Source organism: Musca autumnalis, unplaced genomic scaffold (genome assembly GCF_047663935.1).
Source record: "Musca autumnalis isolate F117 unplaced genomic scaffold, ASM4766393v1 scaffold_1, whole genome shotgun sequence".
Lineage (NCBI taxonomy): Eukaryota > Metazoa > Arthropoda > Insecta > Diptera > Muscidae > Musca > Musca autumnalis.
In genome coordinates this window covers 200,684,708-200,704,855 of record NW_027411644.1, presented here as the reverse complement: position 1 = coordinate 200,704,855, position 20,148 = coordinate 200,684,708, and the positions used below count along the sequence as shown (strand labels likewise).

The 20,148-nt window shown below is 40.2% G+C and overlaps 1 protein-coding gene across 1 annotated transcript in view; it reads right to left on the bottom strand.

The window, feature by feature from the left end:
* Window positions 1-1,982: 1,982 nt before the first annotated feature.
* Cad88C (cadherin 88C) overlaps window positions 1,983-20,148 on the bottom strand; it is a 92,169-nt gene continuing 74,003 nt past the window's right edge. Inside the window, exons 6-13 of the mRNA XM_073959890.1 lie at window positions 16,054-17,117; window positions 15,807-15,988; window positions 10,464-10,876; window positions 10,244-10,376; window positions 9,268-10,186; window positions 8,801-9,195; window positions 2,387-2,528; window positions 1,983-2,330 (exon numbers count right to left, since the gene is read on the bottom strand). Coding sequence (XP_073815991.1) covers window positions 2,132-2,330; window positions 2,387-2,528; window positions 8,801-9,195; window positions 9,268-10,186; window positions 10,244-10,376; window positions 10,464-10,876; window positions 15,807-15,988; window positions 16,054-17,117 — 3,447 coding nt within the window. The 3' untranslated portion in view covers window positions 1,983-2,131. The remainder of the gene's footprint in view (window positions 2,331-2,386; window positions 2,529-8,800; window positions 9,196-9,267; window positions 10,187-10,243; window positions 10,377-10,463; window positions 10,877-15,806; window positions 15,989-16,053; window positions 17,118-20,148) is intronic.

Below are 20,148 nucleotides of genomic sequence, written 5' to 3'. Positions count from 1 at the left end.
AGTTGTCGATCATCAGCATGGATTCCGTAAGCAGCACAGCACGACAACTGCGCTGCACGTCATTACTACACATATTTGTCAAGGACTCAACCAGAGACGGCCGTGCTATAGAACAGTGATGGTGGCGCTTGACTTATCAAAAACCTTTGATACAGTCAGGCACTCCACGCTGTTTGAGGACATTGAACAGACAACCCTCCGGCCAAGCTTGAAACGTTGGATAGTCAATTATATGTTTGGACGCCAGTCGTACGTGGAATTCAGGAACAAGAAGTCCAAACCCCGTAGAGTGAAACAGGGAGTTCCCCAAGGTGGGGTGATATCTCCGGAACTGTTTAACCTCTACCTCTCCTGTATTCCGCCCCCTACAGACGGCACCGAGATCGTAACGTTTGCGGATGATTGCACGATCTTGGCGTCTGGTACCTATCCTGATGACATCTGTGAGAGGCTGATCAACTATTTAACCGATCTTACCACCTTTTTCCATTCGAGGAATATGCAGATTTCCACCACAAAATCAACAGCCACTCTGTTCACCACATGGACAGCGCAGTTTGGAAAATAATTTAATGTCGTGGTCGACGGTAGCAGAATTCCGACCACAAACTGCCCTTAAATTTTAGGGGTCACATTCGACACTACTTTCACGTCGTGCGCGCACGCCACAGCTATCTGCGACAAACTGAAAAGTAGGAACAAGGTCGTCAAGTCCCTAGCCGGCAGCACTTGGGATGCAGATAAAGAAACCTTGTTGACCACATATAACGCGATAGGTCGGTCTGTGGCGCCAGTCTGGTCCCCGAGATTATGTGATACGAATTGGAAAAAGATTCAAACTTGCCAGAATGCCGCCCTGAGAACAACCATCTACATGAGGAGGCAAAGATTTTTCCAGTAAAGCAACACAATGAGATGCTTTCGTTGCAGTACCTACTTGGATGTTACCGTGTTAGCCATCCCGACACATTCAGGCAGATCAGGATGGATATCCATGCTCTAGAGGGAGAGGTCCAACGATACAGGAGAGAACCCCTAGATAAACAAGCATATCAAGCAGGTTTGAATAGCATTCACACGGACGCAGTTGCCAAGGCCTTAAGCAATTATAGTGTGAATAAAGTACTCGGAGTACATCCCCCATCTATCGCAGCTGAGGAGCGTCAGCTGCCACGACAAACCAGAGTAGTTTTGGCTCAACTACGCTCGGGATATTGCAGTCGCCTAAATTCTTATTGGGCGGAAATCGATCGTGCCGTGAAAGACATCTGCCCAGTATGGGGCATGGGCCCGCACGACACAAAACACCTTTTCAACTGCCCAGCCAAACCTACTCTACAGTCAGTAGATACGCGTTGCGCACGAAGAAGTATCGGGAGAAAAGGACAGAGGAAAAACGTCTTTTACACATTAAAAATAGATAAATGGAAAAGTGAGAGTTTGAAAAAATCGAAAGGTACAGGAGCCAGAATGAAGTCCGGAAATTCGACCAAAGAGTAAAACATCAAACGATGGTACAGACACATTTTTCTGTAGAGACCAACAAGGTAATTTGGTAACAGATACAGTGCGCTTAAGATACGAAAAAAGCATTTTCCATAGTAGCGAAGACAATGAATGTATACCGCCCGGCCAAGATGAAGTAAAGACCGCAACAAACCGACTGAAGAATAACAAGACAGCAGGAGCCGATGGCTTAGCAGCCTTGTTATTCTGAATTTGGCTTTGCAAAATTACTTTATCTGATACGCTGTTCTCAGTTAAATTAGGAAATAACCTCTCCAAACAGTTCGGTACTAAAAGAGGTTTCAGACAAGGAGACAGTCATTCACGTGAAACTCTAAATCAAAATCTCAACAACACCCAGCATTCAATCGGATGGGTCAATTCCTTCAGTTTCCAACATCTATTCCACTTTAGACAACTAATTAAGTAATATAGTGCTTCCGAATAGAGCATACAACAAAAAATCTGTTGAGATATTTGTTACAAAAAATACTTTTCTTTATTTACAAAAATTTTAATTAAACTTAACTTAAAAAATAAATTACTTAAACTATTTTTTATTAATTACATTTTATAGACTTATCATCCAACCGCGCAGACGGACACCTATTGTTTTTGTTTAGTTTTACAATTCCGTTGTTTCCAATTTCCTTGCAAGTATGTGAGCATTGTTTGTTAATTTATCAATTTGATTGTAAACATTAAAATGACGATTCAAATCATTTGTGTGGGTGAATAGCTTTGCAGTACCCTTTAAAGTTTCCTGGATATTTGGTGTACCCACAGCTAGGAAATTATCATCCAAACTATCGTGACCACTTTGACTGAAAGAAGAAATGAGTTTAAATTTATAATGTGATAGGTAAAGATACCTACATACCTTAAATTTTCGTCGGTTTTAAACCATTCATTTTCATAACCCTTTAACCAAATCGGATTAGAACCTTGTACACTGTGTTTATTGGTGTTAGGGACACGGGTGGTGGGTTCATGGGGATTTTGTAGAGATAGAGAGGAATTTCCTGTAAATAAAAAATGAGTTATAAATGGAAAACATGCACAAAAGTGCATAAATAAGTCCAGATTTATATTGGGCAATTTAATTTACGGCTCTTATGAATTTGTCGGCGAGAGAGTGGGGAGAGGGGTAAAGGTTTCCAATATACATATGTACATCACTTTTCTGTTCTTCAAACTGACAATTGAGACAGAAACAAGTAAAAAATCATTAAGTTCGGCCGGGCCGAACTTTTCATACCCTCCACCATAAAATATTCATTCCTGTCCCGAACTTTAAGTGAGTACGTTAAAATGTCAGATAATGTACATAAAATGCTTCATTCGGGAGGCCCTTTTTTATAGTGCCTATATCTAACTGTTGACAATTTTTGGTGGGCTAGAAATTGGGAGGTACTGTTATATAGGGGTTATAATAAAACATGGGCCTATGTTGACAGTTTTTGATGGGAGCCTTTAATATCAAATAACTCCTAATTCGGTTAAAAATTGTAGCTAGAATCTTCAAAATACCGAAAATCGGTACAAATGTCATTAACAGCTAGTTCGGAGGTATGTGGGCTATGCGAAAATATGAACTTAAATGAACAATTTTTGTTGACTTTTAAATTTCAAATTACAGAAAGTTCGTCCAAAAAATAAAGCTAAGGTACGGAAAATCGGGAGGTTTGTTTTGGGGCTATACAACAACATGGACCTACGTTCGGTTAAACATATTAAGTAAAATCCTCAAAGTACCGAAAATAGGGAAGTATCGTTATATTGGGGCTACGTTGAAAATTGTTGATGCAGATGTGTGGTGACCACTACAACCTTCAAATGTCAAATTACAGTTAGTTCTGTTAAAAATTGTAGCTAAAATTGCCAAATTACTGAAAATTGGGAGGTACCGTTACATGGGAGCTATATCCGAACATGGACCTATGTTGACAATTTTTGATAGAGAGGTGTTGTGACCACTAAGAACTTCAAATGTCAAATTACTGCTTGTTCGGTTTAATATTGTAGCTAAAATCATCAAATTACTGAAAATCGGGAGGTACCGTTATATTGGGGCTTTCTTGACAATTTTTGGTGGAGAGATGTGGTGACCACTAAGAATTTCAAATGTCAAATGTTCAAATTACAGATAATTCGGTTAAAACTTGTTGGTAAAATTCTCAAAATACCTGAAATCGGGCGGTAACGTTATATGGGGGCTACTCCAAAACATGGACCTATGTCCACTAGTTATATAAGTTTATTGACATTTAAGAACCCTAAATGTCAATTGATAGCTAAATCGGTCTGAAAATGTAGATAAAAACGTCAAAATGCCGTAAATCGGGGGTACCGTTATATGGGGGCTATACCAAAACTTGGACCTAGGTCCACAACTTTTGTTATATAAGTTAAGTTACACTTAAGAACCCTAAATGTCAAATTATAGCTATATCGGTCTGAAAATGTAGCTAAAAACTTCAAAATACCGTAAATCGGGGGGTACCGTTATATGGGGGCTATACCAAAAAGGGGACCTATGTCCACAAGTTTTGTCACATAAGTTTTTTGACATTTAAGAACTTCAAATGTCAAATTATAGCTAAATCGGTCTGAAAATGTAGCTAAACCCGTCAAAATACCGTAAATCGGGGGTACCGTTATATGGGGGCTATACCAATACGTGGACCTATGTCCACAACTTTTGTTATATAAGTTTATTGACTTTTAAGAACCCTAAATGTCAAATTATAGCTAAATCGGTCTGAAAATGTAGCTAAACCCGTCAAAATACCGTAAATCGGGGGTACCGTTATATGGGGTCTATACCAATACGTGGACCTATGTCCACAACTTTTGTTATATAAGTTTATTGACTTTTAAGAACCCCAAATGTCAAATTATAGCTACATCGGTCTGAAAATGTAGCTAATAACGTCAAAATACCGCAAATCGGGGGGTACCGTTATAAGGGGGCTATACCGAAACGTGGACCTATGTCCACAACTTCTAATTTATAAGTTTATTAACACTTAAGAACCCTAAATGTCAAATTATAGCTACATCGGTCTGATAATGTAGCTAAAAACGTCAAAATACCGTATATCGGGGGGTACCGTTATATGGGGGCTATACCAAAACGTGGACCTATGTCCACAACTTTTGTTATATAAGTTTATTGATACTTAAGAACCCTAAATTTCAAATTATAGCTAAATCGGTCTAAAAATGTAGCTAAAAACTTCAAAATACCGCAAATCGGGGGGTACCGTTATATGGGGGCTATACCAAAACGTGGACCTATGTCCACAAGTTTTGTTATATATGTTTGTTGACACTTAAGAACCCTAAATGTCAAATTATAGCCAAATCGGTCTGAAAATGTAGCTAAAAACGTCAAAATACCGTAAATCGGGGGGTACCGTTATATGGGGGCTATACCAAAACGTGGACCGATATAGCCCATCATCGAACTTGACCTGCCTGCAAACAAAAGACGCATTTTCCCAAAATTTCAGCGTCCTATCTCTATTTTTGTGGATGCTAGAGTGATTACCACAGACGGACGGACGGACGGACGGACGTGCTCAGATCGACTTAGAATTTTACCTTGATCAAGAATATATATACTTTATAGGGTCGCAAATGAGTATTTCAATGCGTTACAAACGGAAAAACAAACTTAATATACCCTCCATACTATGGTGGAGGGTATAAAAATACTTATTACAAAATCCCTTACCAAGCCATTTTTTACCAATGACATGTTGCGCGATATAAGTGGTTATTTTTAGACTACTAAAATAAGTTGTTAAATAAGTAGTAGTTGTTGTAACAGTGTTTTTATTATATGTTTGTAAATTCGTTCTTCTGCTTAATCTGGCTCTTGGTCAATCTCCAGTTCCAGGAATGTGACTGCTTCGATGGGATGTAACCACAGATCCACTGGAGTAAGATGAGTAGGTTTGGAGGGGCAGTTGAATAGGTGCTGTGTGTTGTGCGGGCCTGTGCCGCATGCTGGGCAGATGTTTTGCACAGTGTCGTCGATCCTTGTCCAATAGGAGTTTAGACGGCTGCACCATCCTGAGCGCAGTTGAGCCAAAACTACTCTGGTTGTCGTGGCAGCTGGAGATCCTCATCTGCAATAGATGGGCGATGTGCTCCGAGGACCGCATGCAAACGATAGTTGCTCATGGCATCTGCAACTGCGTCCGTATGAATGCTATTCAAATCCGCTTGATATGCTTGTTAATCTAGGGGTTCTCTCTTGTAACGCTGGACCTCTTCTTCTAGATTATGAAGATTCTCCTTGACCTGTATGAAAGGGGCGGGGTCTATTCACCATTTTATGATTGGTATGGATCTCACGGTAACACCCGAGCAGGTACTGCAACGAAACCATGTAATTGTGTTCCTGTACTGGAAGAATCTTTGCCTCCTCATGTAGATGGCCCACTGGAGTCATGAGGAGGCACCCTGTTGCTGTACTCAGGGCGGCATTCTGATAAGTCTGAATATTTTTTCATCGCGTACCACATAGATTCGCGGACCTAACTGGTGCCGCGTAGCTAACCACAGACCGACCTATCGCGTTATATATGGTCAACAAGGTTTCCTTATCTGCACCCCAAATATTGATGACCTTGTTGTTACATTTTAGCTTGATCACAGATAGCTATGGCATGCGCGGACGGCGAGATCACGCTGTCGAATGTGACCCTTAGAATTTTAGGGTAGTTTGTGGTCGAAATTCTGCTACAATCGACCATGACATTCAACTCTCTTCCCACCTGCGCCGTCCATGTGGTGAACAGAGTCGCCGCAGATTTAGTGGCGGATATTTGATTATTCCACGCGTCAAAAAAGGTGGTAAGATCAGTAAAATAGGAGTTAAACCTGACATCTCAAGCCATTAGGAGCCATTATGAGGGGGCGGAATACAGGAGAGGTAGAGGTTAAAAAGTTCCGGAGATATCACCCCACCTTGGGGAACTGCCTGTTTCACTCTACGGAGCTTGGACTTCTTGTTCCTGAATTCCACGTACGACTGACGTCCACACATATAATTGATTATCCAACGTTTCAGGCTTGGCAGGAGGGTTCTCTGCTCAATGTCCTGAAATAGCGTGGAGTGTTTGAAAGTATCAAATGCTCTCTATAAGTCAAGCGCCACCATCACTGTTCTATCACACGGCTTTCTCTGGTTGAGTCCTCGAGAAATATGTGTGGAGTTGGCGTGCAGCGCTATTGGCGTGCTGTGCTGCTTACGGAATCCATGCTGGTGATCGGCAACTGGATAGCTATTTCTGACGCTGGGGAGGACTAAGGCCTCAAGGACCTCTGCTACTGGCGACAAAAGCGAAATCGACCTGTACGATACACCTTCACTGCACCTTACACCCTGCCCATTTTCCAGACTTCGGGAACTATGAGGGTGGCTAGCGACAGATCAAGAACTTTAGCGAGATACTCCACTCCCGGCACACTGAGCTGTTTCAGCATTACCATGGAGATTCCATTAGGCTCCAACGCTTTGGATGACTTTGCGTTTGGTGGCATTCGCAACATCATCCATTGTAGTTCTCTTACCTCTGTCACTCTCGGGGTGCTCGACAAACTTTCGATTGAAATAGTGCAGTAGTACAGTAGTAGTAGTAGTACAGTAGTAGTAGTAGTACAGTAGTAGTAGTAGTAGTAGTACAGTAGTAGTAGTAGTACAGTAGTAGTAGTAGTAGTACAGTAGTAGTAGTACAGTAGTAGTAGTGTTCACCTCTTCGGGTCAATCAACGTAACGTCGCCAAACATGACTGAGGTCCTATCTACCTTCTTTCCAGGAGTCCTCGAGAAATATTATGTGTGGAGTTGGCGTGCAGCGCTGTTGTCGTGCTGTGCTGCTTACGGAATCCATGCTGGTGATCGGCAACTGGATAGCTATTTCTGACGCTGGGGAGGAATAAGGCCTCAAGGACCTCTGCTACTGGCGACTAAAGCGAAATCGGCCTGTACGATACACCTTCACTGCACCTTACACCCTGCCCATTTTCCAGACTTCGGGAACTATTAGCGTGGCATGTCAAGAACTTTAGTGAGATACTCCACTCCCGGCACATTCAGCTGTTCCAGCATTGCCATAGAGATTACATCAGGCTCCAACGCTTTGGATGACTTTGCGTTCCTGGTGGCATTCGCAACATCATCCATTGTAAATTGTGAGGATTAACGTTCTCGGCAGGAAGAGATCTGATGCGACGTAGTTCTCTTCCCTCTGTCACTCTAGAGGTGCTCGACAAACTTTCGATTGAAATAACGTGTTCACCTCTTCGGGTCAATCAACGTTACGTCGCCAAAAATGACTGAGGTTCTATCTTCCTCCTTCTCAGGGTTCAAGAGTGACTTAACCGTTGCCCACAATTCATTTATTCCGGCTCCAATATTGCAACACTTCAGATGATTTAATCACTTGTTCCGCTTATACTCACAGATTAACCTGTCAAGTTCCAGTGCAAGCTCCCTGACTTTGGGGTCACTTGGGTTGGCTTGACGAAGCTTATCACACTCATTTGCTAATCCCGTCGCCTCTGCTATGAGGTTTGGTATCACTTCGGGTATTCGACCAGCAGGAATGATGTCTCGGAACCTCCTTTCCGCTACCCGAACATCAGAAGGATTGGGCAGATCTCTGAAGCGGTGATTAGTGAACTCTCAGAAACTCGACCAATTAGTTTTTCCGTTCGGTGATGATGAAATCGGGCGGTCAGCGACAATTATGCGGAGATGGTCTGATCCAAAAGAAACGACGGGCTGCCAGGTGACGTTGTTTGTCAGACCAGGTGATACGATGGTTATATCTGGCGAACTGGGACACACTCCGCTAATTCTGGTAGGCTCGTCCTCATAGACCGCGCAGAAAGTAGAGCAATCAAATGTCGAACGCCACAACTCATGATGTTCATTAAATTCCCCGAAGACCAGACGGTTATAACCTACCAAAAATGGGCAAATATTAGGCTTGTAACCTGAAATACAGCTAGTTATCGGCGGGATGTATACGTTCAGCAACTCTACCTCGGCAGTTCCACACCTGACTACCACCCCGAACATACCTTGTACGGATCATTAGGGTCAGGCAAATGTTAAATAAGTAGCCGTGACTTTAGTGGTCAAAATATAAACATAATAATGGGTTAGTAAGGGGTTTTGTAATGAGTATTTTTGTTGGGGAAAATTGCTTCATATAAATCTGGACTAAATTGAGTTATAACTTGAATAGCATGTATTTTGCTTCTGAAACACTTACGAAAAATATTAACTTTAGCAGCCCTCAGCTGACGTTTATAACCACTGCGTTGAGAGGCACACAGCGCCAAGGTGACCACCAGCAATGTTGCCAAGAAGAGATTTGTAAACACCAACCAAATATACATGGCATTTGCCTGTTGGCCGGCCTGTAGCAATTGGGCTTCAGCCGGTTGGGTATCTAAGACATTGAGATCCTTAAATAGGCCATCCAAATGTTCAATATGAGTGTCGATAAGATTCAAAACATCCGCCACTTCGTATATGGAATTATCTTCTTTGCCCACCAAATGCATATACAAATCGGTTTTGGTTTTATCCACCGAACCATCTTTGTTCTCGTGGACCTTAATTTCATCGATGTTGACTATGGTATCGGTAATGTTGCTTAGATTTCTGGAAAAAGAGAAGAAGAAGAAGAAGCCGATTAGATCTTTGTTACTTATTCAAAGAGTGCGCCGGACTTACTCTCTAAACATTTGTATTTTATCTCTCAGCTCATTGGGTTGTAGACGAAAAACAAAGCGCACCTTTTGATCTTCCCTCAGCAGATAGATAAAGACATGGGCCACATCTTTCATGCCCACCGTATCATTGGCCAAGACCATAAAATCAAAATAACCCTTCATACCCTTTTGAGGATCAAAATTCAATTGTATCTCCCCCGTTTCTTGGTCCACCAGAAATGGTGAAGTGCGTATATTTTCCAAACCCTCCGACAGCGTTTGTCTTATTTCACCAACTTGATAATAATTAATAATGGCATTTGGTCCTTCGTCCAAATCCTCAGCTTCAACACGCATAAATCGTGCGCCAAAATCAGCACTCGTTGTTATACCCCCTGTGAAGATTTTCGAACGAAATCTTGGTGGATTGTCATTGATGTCCAAGACATGAACTCGTACCCTGACAATGGTGCTATCTGTCATCAGTAGCTCCTCGCTGCTGCTGCTGCTACCATTAGCATTCATATGCTGATCAAATTCAAAATTTTCAATAGATCTTAAATTCCGTGAATGCTTGTAACGATCATAACCTTCCTTGTTGCGTAGGAAACCTCCTTGACGTCTATTGTGGGGCCTTATGGGTTCATGATCTATTTCTATATCTAGATTTTTTGTGGTGGCCACATCAAAACCTGTGCCTCCGGGTTCTTGGCAACTTTCTGTTGCTTTCACGTAAAGATTATAGAAGGCTTTGATTTCCCGATCCAATTGTTTTTGGGTGGTCAAAATGTGAGTTTCGGGATCCAAATGGAAATTCTCTTCATCATTGCCCTTTACAATGAAGTAGCACACCTGACTTGGAGGATCATCCAAATCATCAACTTCATCTTTGTCAATGGTATCGGGAAGTTTTACACGTTCTGAACCGGGATCGGAATGTTCTGAAAATTGGAATATAAATAAATCTGGATTCCGAGGGTTATTTTTCCAAGACTTACCTGTAAAATTAACAGCAATTTCATCCACAATAAATTGTGGCTCATATTCGTTGACATTGCGTATGTAAATGGTCAAATCCAAATCGGTACTCAAAGAGGTGGGTAATCCCTGATCATAGGCTTCTATTCGAATCTAAAACCAAAACCAAATTAGAATACAATTCAAATGACTTTTTTCTTCCTCTTATAATAAGAGGAATTCTTTTCTTCTCCCTCTTACCTCATGAATTTTCTGTTTATCCCGATCCAATGGTTCTTTTAAAAACAAATGTCCCGTCTCCGCATCCAATTCGAAGAGTTTATAACTACCCAAGGGATCGGGTTTAAGGCGATAATGTACCAAGGCATTCATACCTATATCTTCATCGGTCGCCATCACCTTCAATATCAATGATCCGACAGTGGCATTTTCTGGTACTCGCACCGTTGTATTGTGTAGCGGTTGTATAAATACCGGAGCATGATCATTAAAATCCGATATACAAATATCTAGCATTTTGGTGACGATATTCGGTGGTGCACCCAAATCACGTGTTGTTATCGTTAACGAATGATTACCATAACGATTTCGCAGGGATGTTTTTGCATAAATGTGTGCATTCCAGGCGTCAATTTGTCGTAATTCAAATAGATCTGAAAGGAAGATGGGAACGTGGTGTTGTAATTAATGTGAGTAATATGACAACCCATATACGGACAGGGTCTATATAAGCAATCTTTCTTTCAGAAAGGGCGCATTAATAGACCCTTTGTGAAAGAAAGGGCGCATTAATAGACCCTTTGTGAAAGAAAGGGCGCTTTAATAGACCCATTCTGAAAGAAAGGGCGCATCTTTCAGAAAGGGTCTATAGAAGCACCCTTTCTTTTAAAAAGGGCCTGTTAATGCACCCTTTCTTTCAGAAAGGGTCTGTTAATGCACCCTTTCTTTCAGAAAGGATCTATTAATGCACCCTTTCTTTCAAAAAGGATCTATTAATGCACCCTTTCTTTCAGAAAGCATCTATTAATGCACCCTTTCTTTCAGAAAGCATCTATTAATGCACCCTTTCTTTTAGAAAGGGACTATAGAAGCACCCTTTCTTTTAGAAAGGGTCTATAGAAGCACCCTTCTTTCAGAAAGGATCTATAGAAGCACCCTTTCTTTCAGAAAGGGTCTGTAGAGGCACCCTTTTCTTTCAGAATTGTTCTATAGAAACACCCTTTTCCTTCAGAAAGAGTCCATAGATGCACCCTTTGTTTCAGAAAGGGTCTATAGAAGCACCCTTTGTTTCAGAAAGGGTCTATAGAAGCACCTTTGTTTCAGAAAGGGTCTATAGAAGCAACCTTTTCCATCAGAAAGGGTCTATAGAAGTACCCTTTCTTTCAGAAGGGGTCTATAGAAGCACCCTTTCTTTTAGAAAGGGTCTATTAATGTACCATTTCTTCCAGAAATGGTCGCTTAATGCACCCTTTCTTTCAGTAAGGGTCTACGGAAGCAACATTTCATTTTCATTTCAAAGGCTTTATAGAAGCACCATTTCTTTCAGAAAGGGTCTATAGAAGCTACCTTTCTTTCAGAAAGGGCCTGTAGAAACACCCTTTATTTCAGAAAGTGTCTATAGAAGCACCCTTTCTCTCAGAAAGGGTCTATAGAAACACCCTTTTGTTTCGGAGAGGGTTTATGGAAGCACCCTTTCTTTCAGAAAAGGGTCTATAGAAGCACCCTTTTGTTTCGGAAAGAGTTTATGGAAGCACCCTTTCTTTCAGAAAAGGGTCTATTGATGCACCCATTCTTTCAGAAAGGTTTATGGAAGCACGCATTCTTTCAGAAAGGTTTATGGAAGCACCCTTTTCTTTTAGAAAGGGTCTATGGAAGCATCCTTTTTTCAGATGCACCATTTCTTTTGGAAAGGATCTGTAGATGCACCATTTCTTTCGGAAAGGATCTATAGATGCACCATTTCTTTCAGAAAGGGTCTATAGGTGCTCCTATATAGAAAGGATATATAGAAGCACCCTTCTTTCAGAAAGCGTCTATAGAAGCACCCTTCTTTCAGAAAGCGTCTTAGAAGCACCCTTCTTTCAGAATGCGTCTATAGAAGCACCCTTTCTTTCAGAAAGGGTTTATTAATGCAGCCTTTCTTTTAGAAAGGGTCTATTAATGTACCATTTCTTCCAGAAATGGTCTATTAATGCACCCTTTCTTTCAGAAAGGGTCTACGGAAGCCACCTTTCTTTCAGAAAGCGTCTATAGAAGCACCCTTCTTTCAGAAAGCGTCTATAGAAGATTTCTTTCTTTCACAAAGGATATATAAAAGCACCCTTCTTTCAGAAAGGGTCTATAGAAGCACCACGTCTGGATCTAATGACCCCTACATGGAATGTTTGGAAGTAGCAGTCAGGTGTGGAACTTCCCATGCAGAGTTGCCTAACGTATACATCACGCTGGTAATTAGCTGTACTCCAGGATATAGGTCTAACATTAGCCTGCTTTTGGAAGATCATAACTGACTGGCCTTGGGGGACTTTAATGCTCATCATGAGTTGTGGCATTTGGTCCTCGGAAATGACATGAGAAGTATATTGTTGGCCTAGCAGAATGATTGATTGTATGGTCAATGAGGATGCTCCTATCAGAATTAGCGGAGAGTATCACAGTTCGCCAGATATATCCATCGTATCACCTGGACTGATAATTTACGTCAATTGACAACTCTCCTTTCTCTTGGGTCAGATCATCTCCCCACAATTGTACCCATCAAAACACTGCGACTCTTCATCACCTCTGAATGCCGTATTTTCATGGGAAAACTAATTTGCGTGGATTTAGAGAGTCCATCAATCATAGTTTCAGAGAACTACGTAACCCTTCTGGTGTTCGGGTATGAAAGACATCACCACCGCTGCTTTCGCCCGCCATATACCTGCTGGTCGAATACCCGAGATGAGACCAAATTTCCTAGCAGAGGCGATGGAATTAGTAAATGAGCGCAAATAGCTTCGTCGAACCTACCCCGTGACCCCAGAGTCAGCAAGTTGACACTGGAAGTTAACAGATTGGTCGGTGAGCGTAAGCGGAACGATTGGCTAAATCATCTGAAGATTCGCAACATTAGAGCCGGAATAAGTCAATTGTGGGCAATGGTTTAGTCACTCTCGAATGTCATCTTACTTACTTAGCTGGCCCATTACAGAACATTTGTTATATAGGCCGAACTAAGAAGAGATCTCCATTCCTCTCTATTTGTTGCTTTGCACTCTGGAATACCGCGCCTTTTCATCTCATCATCCACTTGTTTGCGCCATCTATTCCTTGGCCTGCCAATTCTGCGTGCACCGCCATGTGGCATGTATTCATACGCCTTTTTAGCGGGTTCATCATCGCTCATTCTTATGATATGGCCTAGCCAACGCAATCGCTGCATCTCGATACGTTTAACTATATTGATGTCGTTGTATAGCAGATACAGCTCGTGGTTCATGCGACGTCGATATTCACCGTCAACGCAGATTGGTCCGTAGATCTTTCGAAGAATTTTTCTCTCAAACACACCAAGCACTGCCATGTCTGCTTGCGCAAGTACCCAGGCTTCGGAGCCATACATCAGCACGGGTAGTATCAGTGTTTTGTAGAGCGTTATTTTTGTTTGACGAGATGTGGCTTTGTTTTTAAACTGCTTACTTAAACCAAAGTAGCATCTGTTGGCCAATACAATTCTTCTTTTTATTTCACAACTGATGTCGTTTGTTGTGTTTCGGAGGTGCCGAGGTAGACGAAGTCTTTTACTACCTCAATATTATAGGAACCAACTTCCACAGTCGGTCCGAGCTCAATGGACGCATTGCGCGTCGACACCATCAACTTGGTCTTCTCACCGTTTACCGCCAGACCCACTGTAGCAGATTCTCCTTCGACCTTTATAAAGGTATCAGTTACTTCTTTTACTGATCGGCCCATGATGTCTATATCATCAGCTTAAGCAAGTAACATGTGACTATTGGTGTAGATTGTGCCACTTCTTTTGGCGTTTGCCTCTCGTATAACCTTTTCTAGCAGGATGTTGAAGAGGTCACACGAAAGGCTGTCTCCTTGTCTGAAACCTCTTTTGGTACCAAACTCTTCGGAGAGGTTCTTTCCTATTTTAACTGAGGACCTCGTGTCAGTTAAAGTCATTTTACAAAGCTTTGAGCTTTGCGGGAATACCAAATTCATCAGGAACGCAAAATCATCCAAAGCGTTGGGCCTGGATGGAATCTCCATGGTAATGCTGAATCAGCTGGATGAGCCGGGAGTGGAGTATCTCACCAAAGTTTTCAACCTGTCGCTAGCCACTCACATCGTTCCCAAAGTCTGGAAAATGGGCCTGTCAGACACTCCGCGCTATTGGAGGACATCGGGCAGACTACCCTCCGCACAAGTTTGAAACATTGGGTAATCGAATATGTGTGTAGACACCAGTAGTGCGTGAAATTTAGGAACAAGAAGTCCAAGCCCCGTTGAGTGAATAGGGAGTTACGAAAGGTGGAGTGATATCTCCGGAACTGTTTAACCTCTACCTCTCTTGTATTCCACCCCTTCAGACGGCATTGACATCGTTACTTATGCGGATGATTGTACGATCTTAGCGTTGGGTACCTTCCCTAATGTTACTTGTGAAAGGCTGAAGTCCTATTTGACTGACCTTACCATATTTTTCCACGCTAGGAATATGCAAGTATCCGCTACTAAATCTATGGATAATCTGTTCACCACATTGACGGCAGAGGTGAGCACTGAGTTGAATGTTATGGTCGATGTTTGCAGAATTCCGACCACTAACTATCCCAAGATTCCACAGCATGTTCACGTTGTCCGCGCATGCCACTGCTATCTACGAGAAGCTGGGATAGAGGAACAAGATCCTCATGTACCAAGCCGACAATACTTGGGGTGTGGATAAAGAAATCGGTCTGTGGTAAGATATGCGGCCCTAGTGTGGTCCGTGAATATAAGAGCAACGCAATGGAAAAATATTCAAACCTGTCAGAATGCCACCCTGAGAACTGGAATAAGGTGCGTGCTCATGTCTTCCGGTGTGACAACACATTGACATTATCTCGTTACAGAACTTGTTCGGGTGTAACCGTGAGAGCCACAATAATCACCATATTGTGGTTAGAACTCCCATCCAGGCATGTCAGCAGGGAATCACGTAGATCCCTCCTAACATGCCTGGGAATGAGAGGTTTAACCCCTGGACCAGATCCAGTCGCAGATGCCGTAAACAACTATCGTGTGAATGCGATCCTCGGAAAATATCCCCCATCTATCGCAGCTGAGGAGCGTCAGCTGCCACGACAAACCAGAGTAGGTCTGGGTCAGCTACGCTCGGAATAGTGCAGCCCTCTAAATTCCTATAGGGCAAGGATTGATGACACTGTGCAAAACATCTGCCCATTATGCGGTACGGACCTGCACCATACACTGTATCTTTCCAGCTGCCCTGCCAAACCTACACAACTAACTTCAGAAGCTTTGTGGTTACAACAACTCTATTTTATGTACATATTGTTATCTCTCCTCCCAATCTAAGACTTAACTTACCCTCCGAATTTCCTTTGGTTATTTTAAATTCCAATCTTCCGTTTGGTGTTTGAGGATCATCGGCATCTTTGCCCTTGATAGAGGCAATTTTTTCATTCAATTCATGATATTCGGTTATTAAAACACATGATGTGGGTACAGATACCTCCGGGACATTATCATTTTCATCCAAAATGGTGATACTAAAAATAAATACAACAAAATAAGTTATGAGTTTTACTTTAATTTTCCCAAAAGAATTACTTACAAAACTTGCTTAAAGGCATTACGACTTTCACCAGCCAAAAATCCAAATTGATAATTATCCCATGCCTCGATTACCAACATATAGAAATCCTTTGTCTCTCGATCCAATCTATCGATAACACTCAGCACTCCCGTATCAGCATCTATGGAGAATTTTCCCTGTGAACTTATGCGATCCATGAGAAATGTGATTTTTCCAAAATCTCCTGAATCTGCATCGGCGGCTTGTATGTTGCCAATGCGTGTTCCAACCACAGCCGATTCACTAATTGTGTAATTTTTCGAACCACCAATAAAATAAGGATTATTATCATTCTCATCAAGAACCGATACGAAAACATCAACCAATGCCGAACGTGGTGGTACACCAGAATCCGTAGCTCTTACCGAAAAATTCAACCATTGATATTGTTCATGATCGATTTTATTGGCTACCACAATTTCTCCGGTATGTGAATCCATGTGTATCATTTGCCTTATCAAGGGATTACCTTCCACGCTGTAGGTGATGGTACGATTCTTATCCACATCATAGGCAACGACATTGGCTATCAATACACCATTCATGCTATTCTCCGTTATGGATTTCTTATAGAAGGGTTGTTTAAATTTCGGATTATTATCATTTTCATCGGCCACTTGTATGGTTAAGAACCGTTCTACAACTTGCCTACCCTTGGCTGCAGCTAAATCTTCTACAATAATTGCTAGTTTTATATGTTCCACACGTTCCCGGTCGATAAGTTTTATCAGTTGTAAGGTACCATCAATGGGATCCAAATCGAATATCGATATATAATCGTATTCAGTTTGTTTTACAATGCTACCCTCTTCGTTGCGTGCTTCCGAATTGTGTGGATTGATTTTATAACGTATAATGGGATTTTCATCGGAATCATTGGCTGCGATTTTATAGATTTGTGTTCCCACCGGTGTATTTTCCACAATTGTGAGGGTGGGTAATTCCGAGAGGAGAGGTAATTTATTGTTAACATCTTTGATGGTTATGTTTACGGTGGCGATATTCATTAGCTGTGAATTTCCAATACCTCCATCAATTGCAAGCTGAAAGGTGGAAGATTGGGAAAATTATTATTTGGAATTGCGTCAATGAACAATAGATACATGATCCACCTTATTTGGATAAAAGGGATACATCATCTACATCAAACGGATACAATAAATATTTCATCTACGTTATCTTATCCAAATTATATGGATAAAGAAAATGCACCAACCAGATACATATTCTGTGTCAATGTGTGTAACGTGGATAAACAATTTACCCGTTATTTGTATAGATTAGATTAATTATGTGCATTGTATGGATATCGTACATGTTCATGTTTTTTGGATAACGTGGATACATTATCAAAGTTATTCGGATAACGTAGATTAATTATCTACATTATGCGGATATTAAAAGTTCATTATTCATGTTCATTGGACAACGTGGATACTAGCAACGTTATTTAAATAACGTAGACACATTATCTACTTTACTTGAATAACGCAGATATATTATCTACGTTATTTGGATATACGCATTATACGGATATCGTAGATGCATTATCCGCGTTCATAAAATTACGTAGATTAATTATCTGCATTATGAAGATACCGCAGATACATTATCCAAGTTCTTTGGATAACGTGAACACATTATTAACGTTATTTGAATAACGTAGATTAAGTATCTACAGTATGTGGATATCGTAGGTACATTATCCATCTTCTTTGGATAACGTGGATACATTATCAACGTTATTTGGATAACGTAGTACATTATCCATGCTCTTTGGACAATTTTCCCCGTTATCTGCATAACCTACATTAATTATCTGCATTATGCGGATATCGTAGACAATTATACATGTTCTTTAGATAACGTAGAAACATTATCCACGTTCTTTGGATAACGGTGATTACTTATCTGCATATATACATACATTATCAACGTTATTAGAATAACGTAGAGTAATTATTTGCATTACGCGGATATCGTAGATACTATATCTACGTCCTATGGACAACGTGGATACATTATCAACGTTATTTGGATAACGTAGATACCTTATCTATGTATTTAGCATGACGTAGATACATTGTCTACGTTTTTGGATAATAAAGCTACATTATCACCGTTTTTTGGATAACGTAGATACATTATCGACATTATTTGGATAACGTAAATACATTATCAATGTTATTTGGATAACGTAGATACATTATCTACTTTATTTGGATAACGTAGATACATTATAAACTTTGTTTGAATAACGGAGAAACATTATCTAACTACTTTGGATAACTTGGATACATTATTAACGTTATTTGGATAACGTAGATACATTATCCACGTTCATTGGTTAAAGTGTATACATTATCAACATTATCTGGCTAACGTAGATACATTATTTACGTTATTTGGATAATGTAGATACATTATCTACGTCGGTGGGACAACGTAGATACATTATCCATGTTTTTTGGATAAAGTAGATTAATTATCTGCATTATACGGACTTCGTAGATAGTTTCTTTGGATAACGTAGATACATTATCTAGCATATTTGGATAACGTAAATACATTATCCATGTTCTTTGGATAACGTAGATACATTATTTAACAACTTTGGATAACGTAGATACATTATCCACGTTCATTGGATAAAGTGTATACATTATAAACGTTATTTGGATAACGTAGATACATTATCTACGTTATTCGGTTAACGTGGATGCATTATCTACGTTATTTGGATAATGTAGATGCATTATCTACGTTATTTGTATAATGTAGATACATTATCAACTATCGTGGGATAACTTAGACACATTTGCCATGTTCTTTGGATAACGTAATACATTATCTATGTTAGTTGGATAACGTAGATACATTATCCACGGTCATTGGATAAAGTGGATACATTATCAACGCTATTTGGATAACGTAGATACATTATACATTGGATACATTGGATAAAGTAGATACATTATCAACGCTATTTGGATAACGTAGATACATTATCCACGTTCATTGGATAAAGAGTACACATTATCAACGTTATTTGGGTAACGTAGATACATTATCTACGTTATTTGGATAATGTAGATACGTTATTTGGATAATGTATATATACATTATCTACCTTGGTGTGATAACGTTAATACATTATCCATGTTCTTTGGATAACATAGATACATTATCTACCATATTTGGATAACGTAGTTACATTATCTATGTACTTTGGATAACTTGGATACATTGTTAACGTTATTTGGATAAAGTAGATACATGTCAACGATATTTGGATAACGTAGATACATTATCTACGTTGGTGGGATAACGTAGATACATTTTTCATGTTTTTTGGATAACGTAGATTAATTATCTGCATTATGCGGATATTGTAGATACGTTCTTTGGATAATGTAGATACATTATCTACGTTTTTTGGATAACGCAGATACATTATCTACCTTATATGGATAATATAGATACATTATCTACGTTGGTGGGATAACGTAGATACATTTTCCATGTTCTTTGGATAACGTAGATTAATTATCTGGATTATGCGGATATTGTAGATACGTTCTTTGGATAACGTGGATACATATCAACGTTATTTGGATAATGTAGATACATTATCTACGTTTTTTGGATAACGCAGATACATTATCTACCTTATATGGATAATATAGATACATTATCTACGTTGGTGGGATAGATACATTTTCCATGTTCTTTGGATAACGTAGATTAATTATCTGCATTATGCGGATATTGTAGATACGTTCTTTGGATAACGCAGATTACATTATCTACGTTGGTGGGATAATGTAGATACATTATCTACGTTTTTTGGATAACGCAGATACATTATCTACCTTATATGGATAATATAGATACATTATCTACGTTGGTGGGATAACGTAGATACATTTTCCATGTTCTTTGGATAACGTAGATTAATTATCTGCATTATGCGGATATTGTAGATACGTTCTTTGGATAACGTGGATACATTATCAACTTTATTTGGATAATATAGATACATTATCTACGTTGTTTGGATAACTCAGATACATT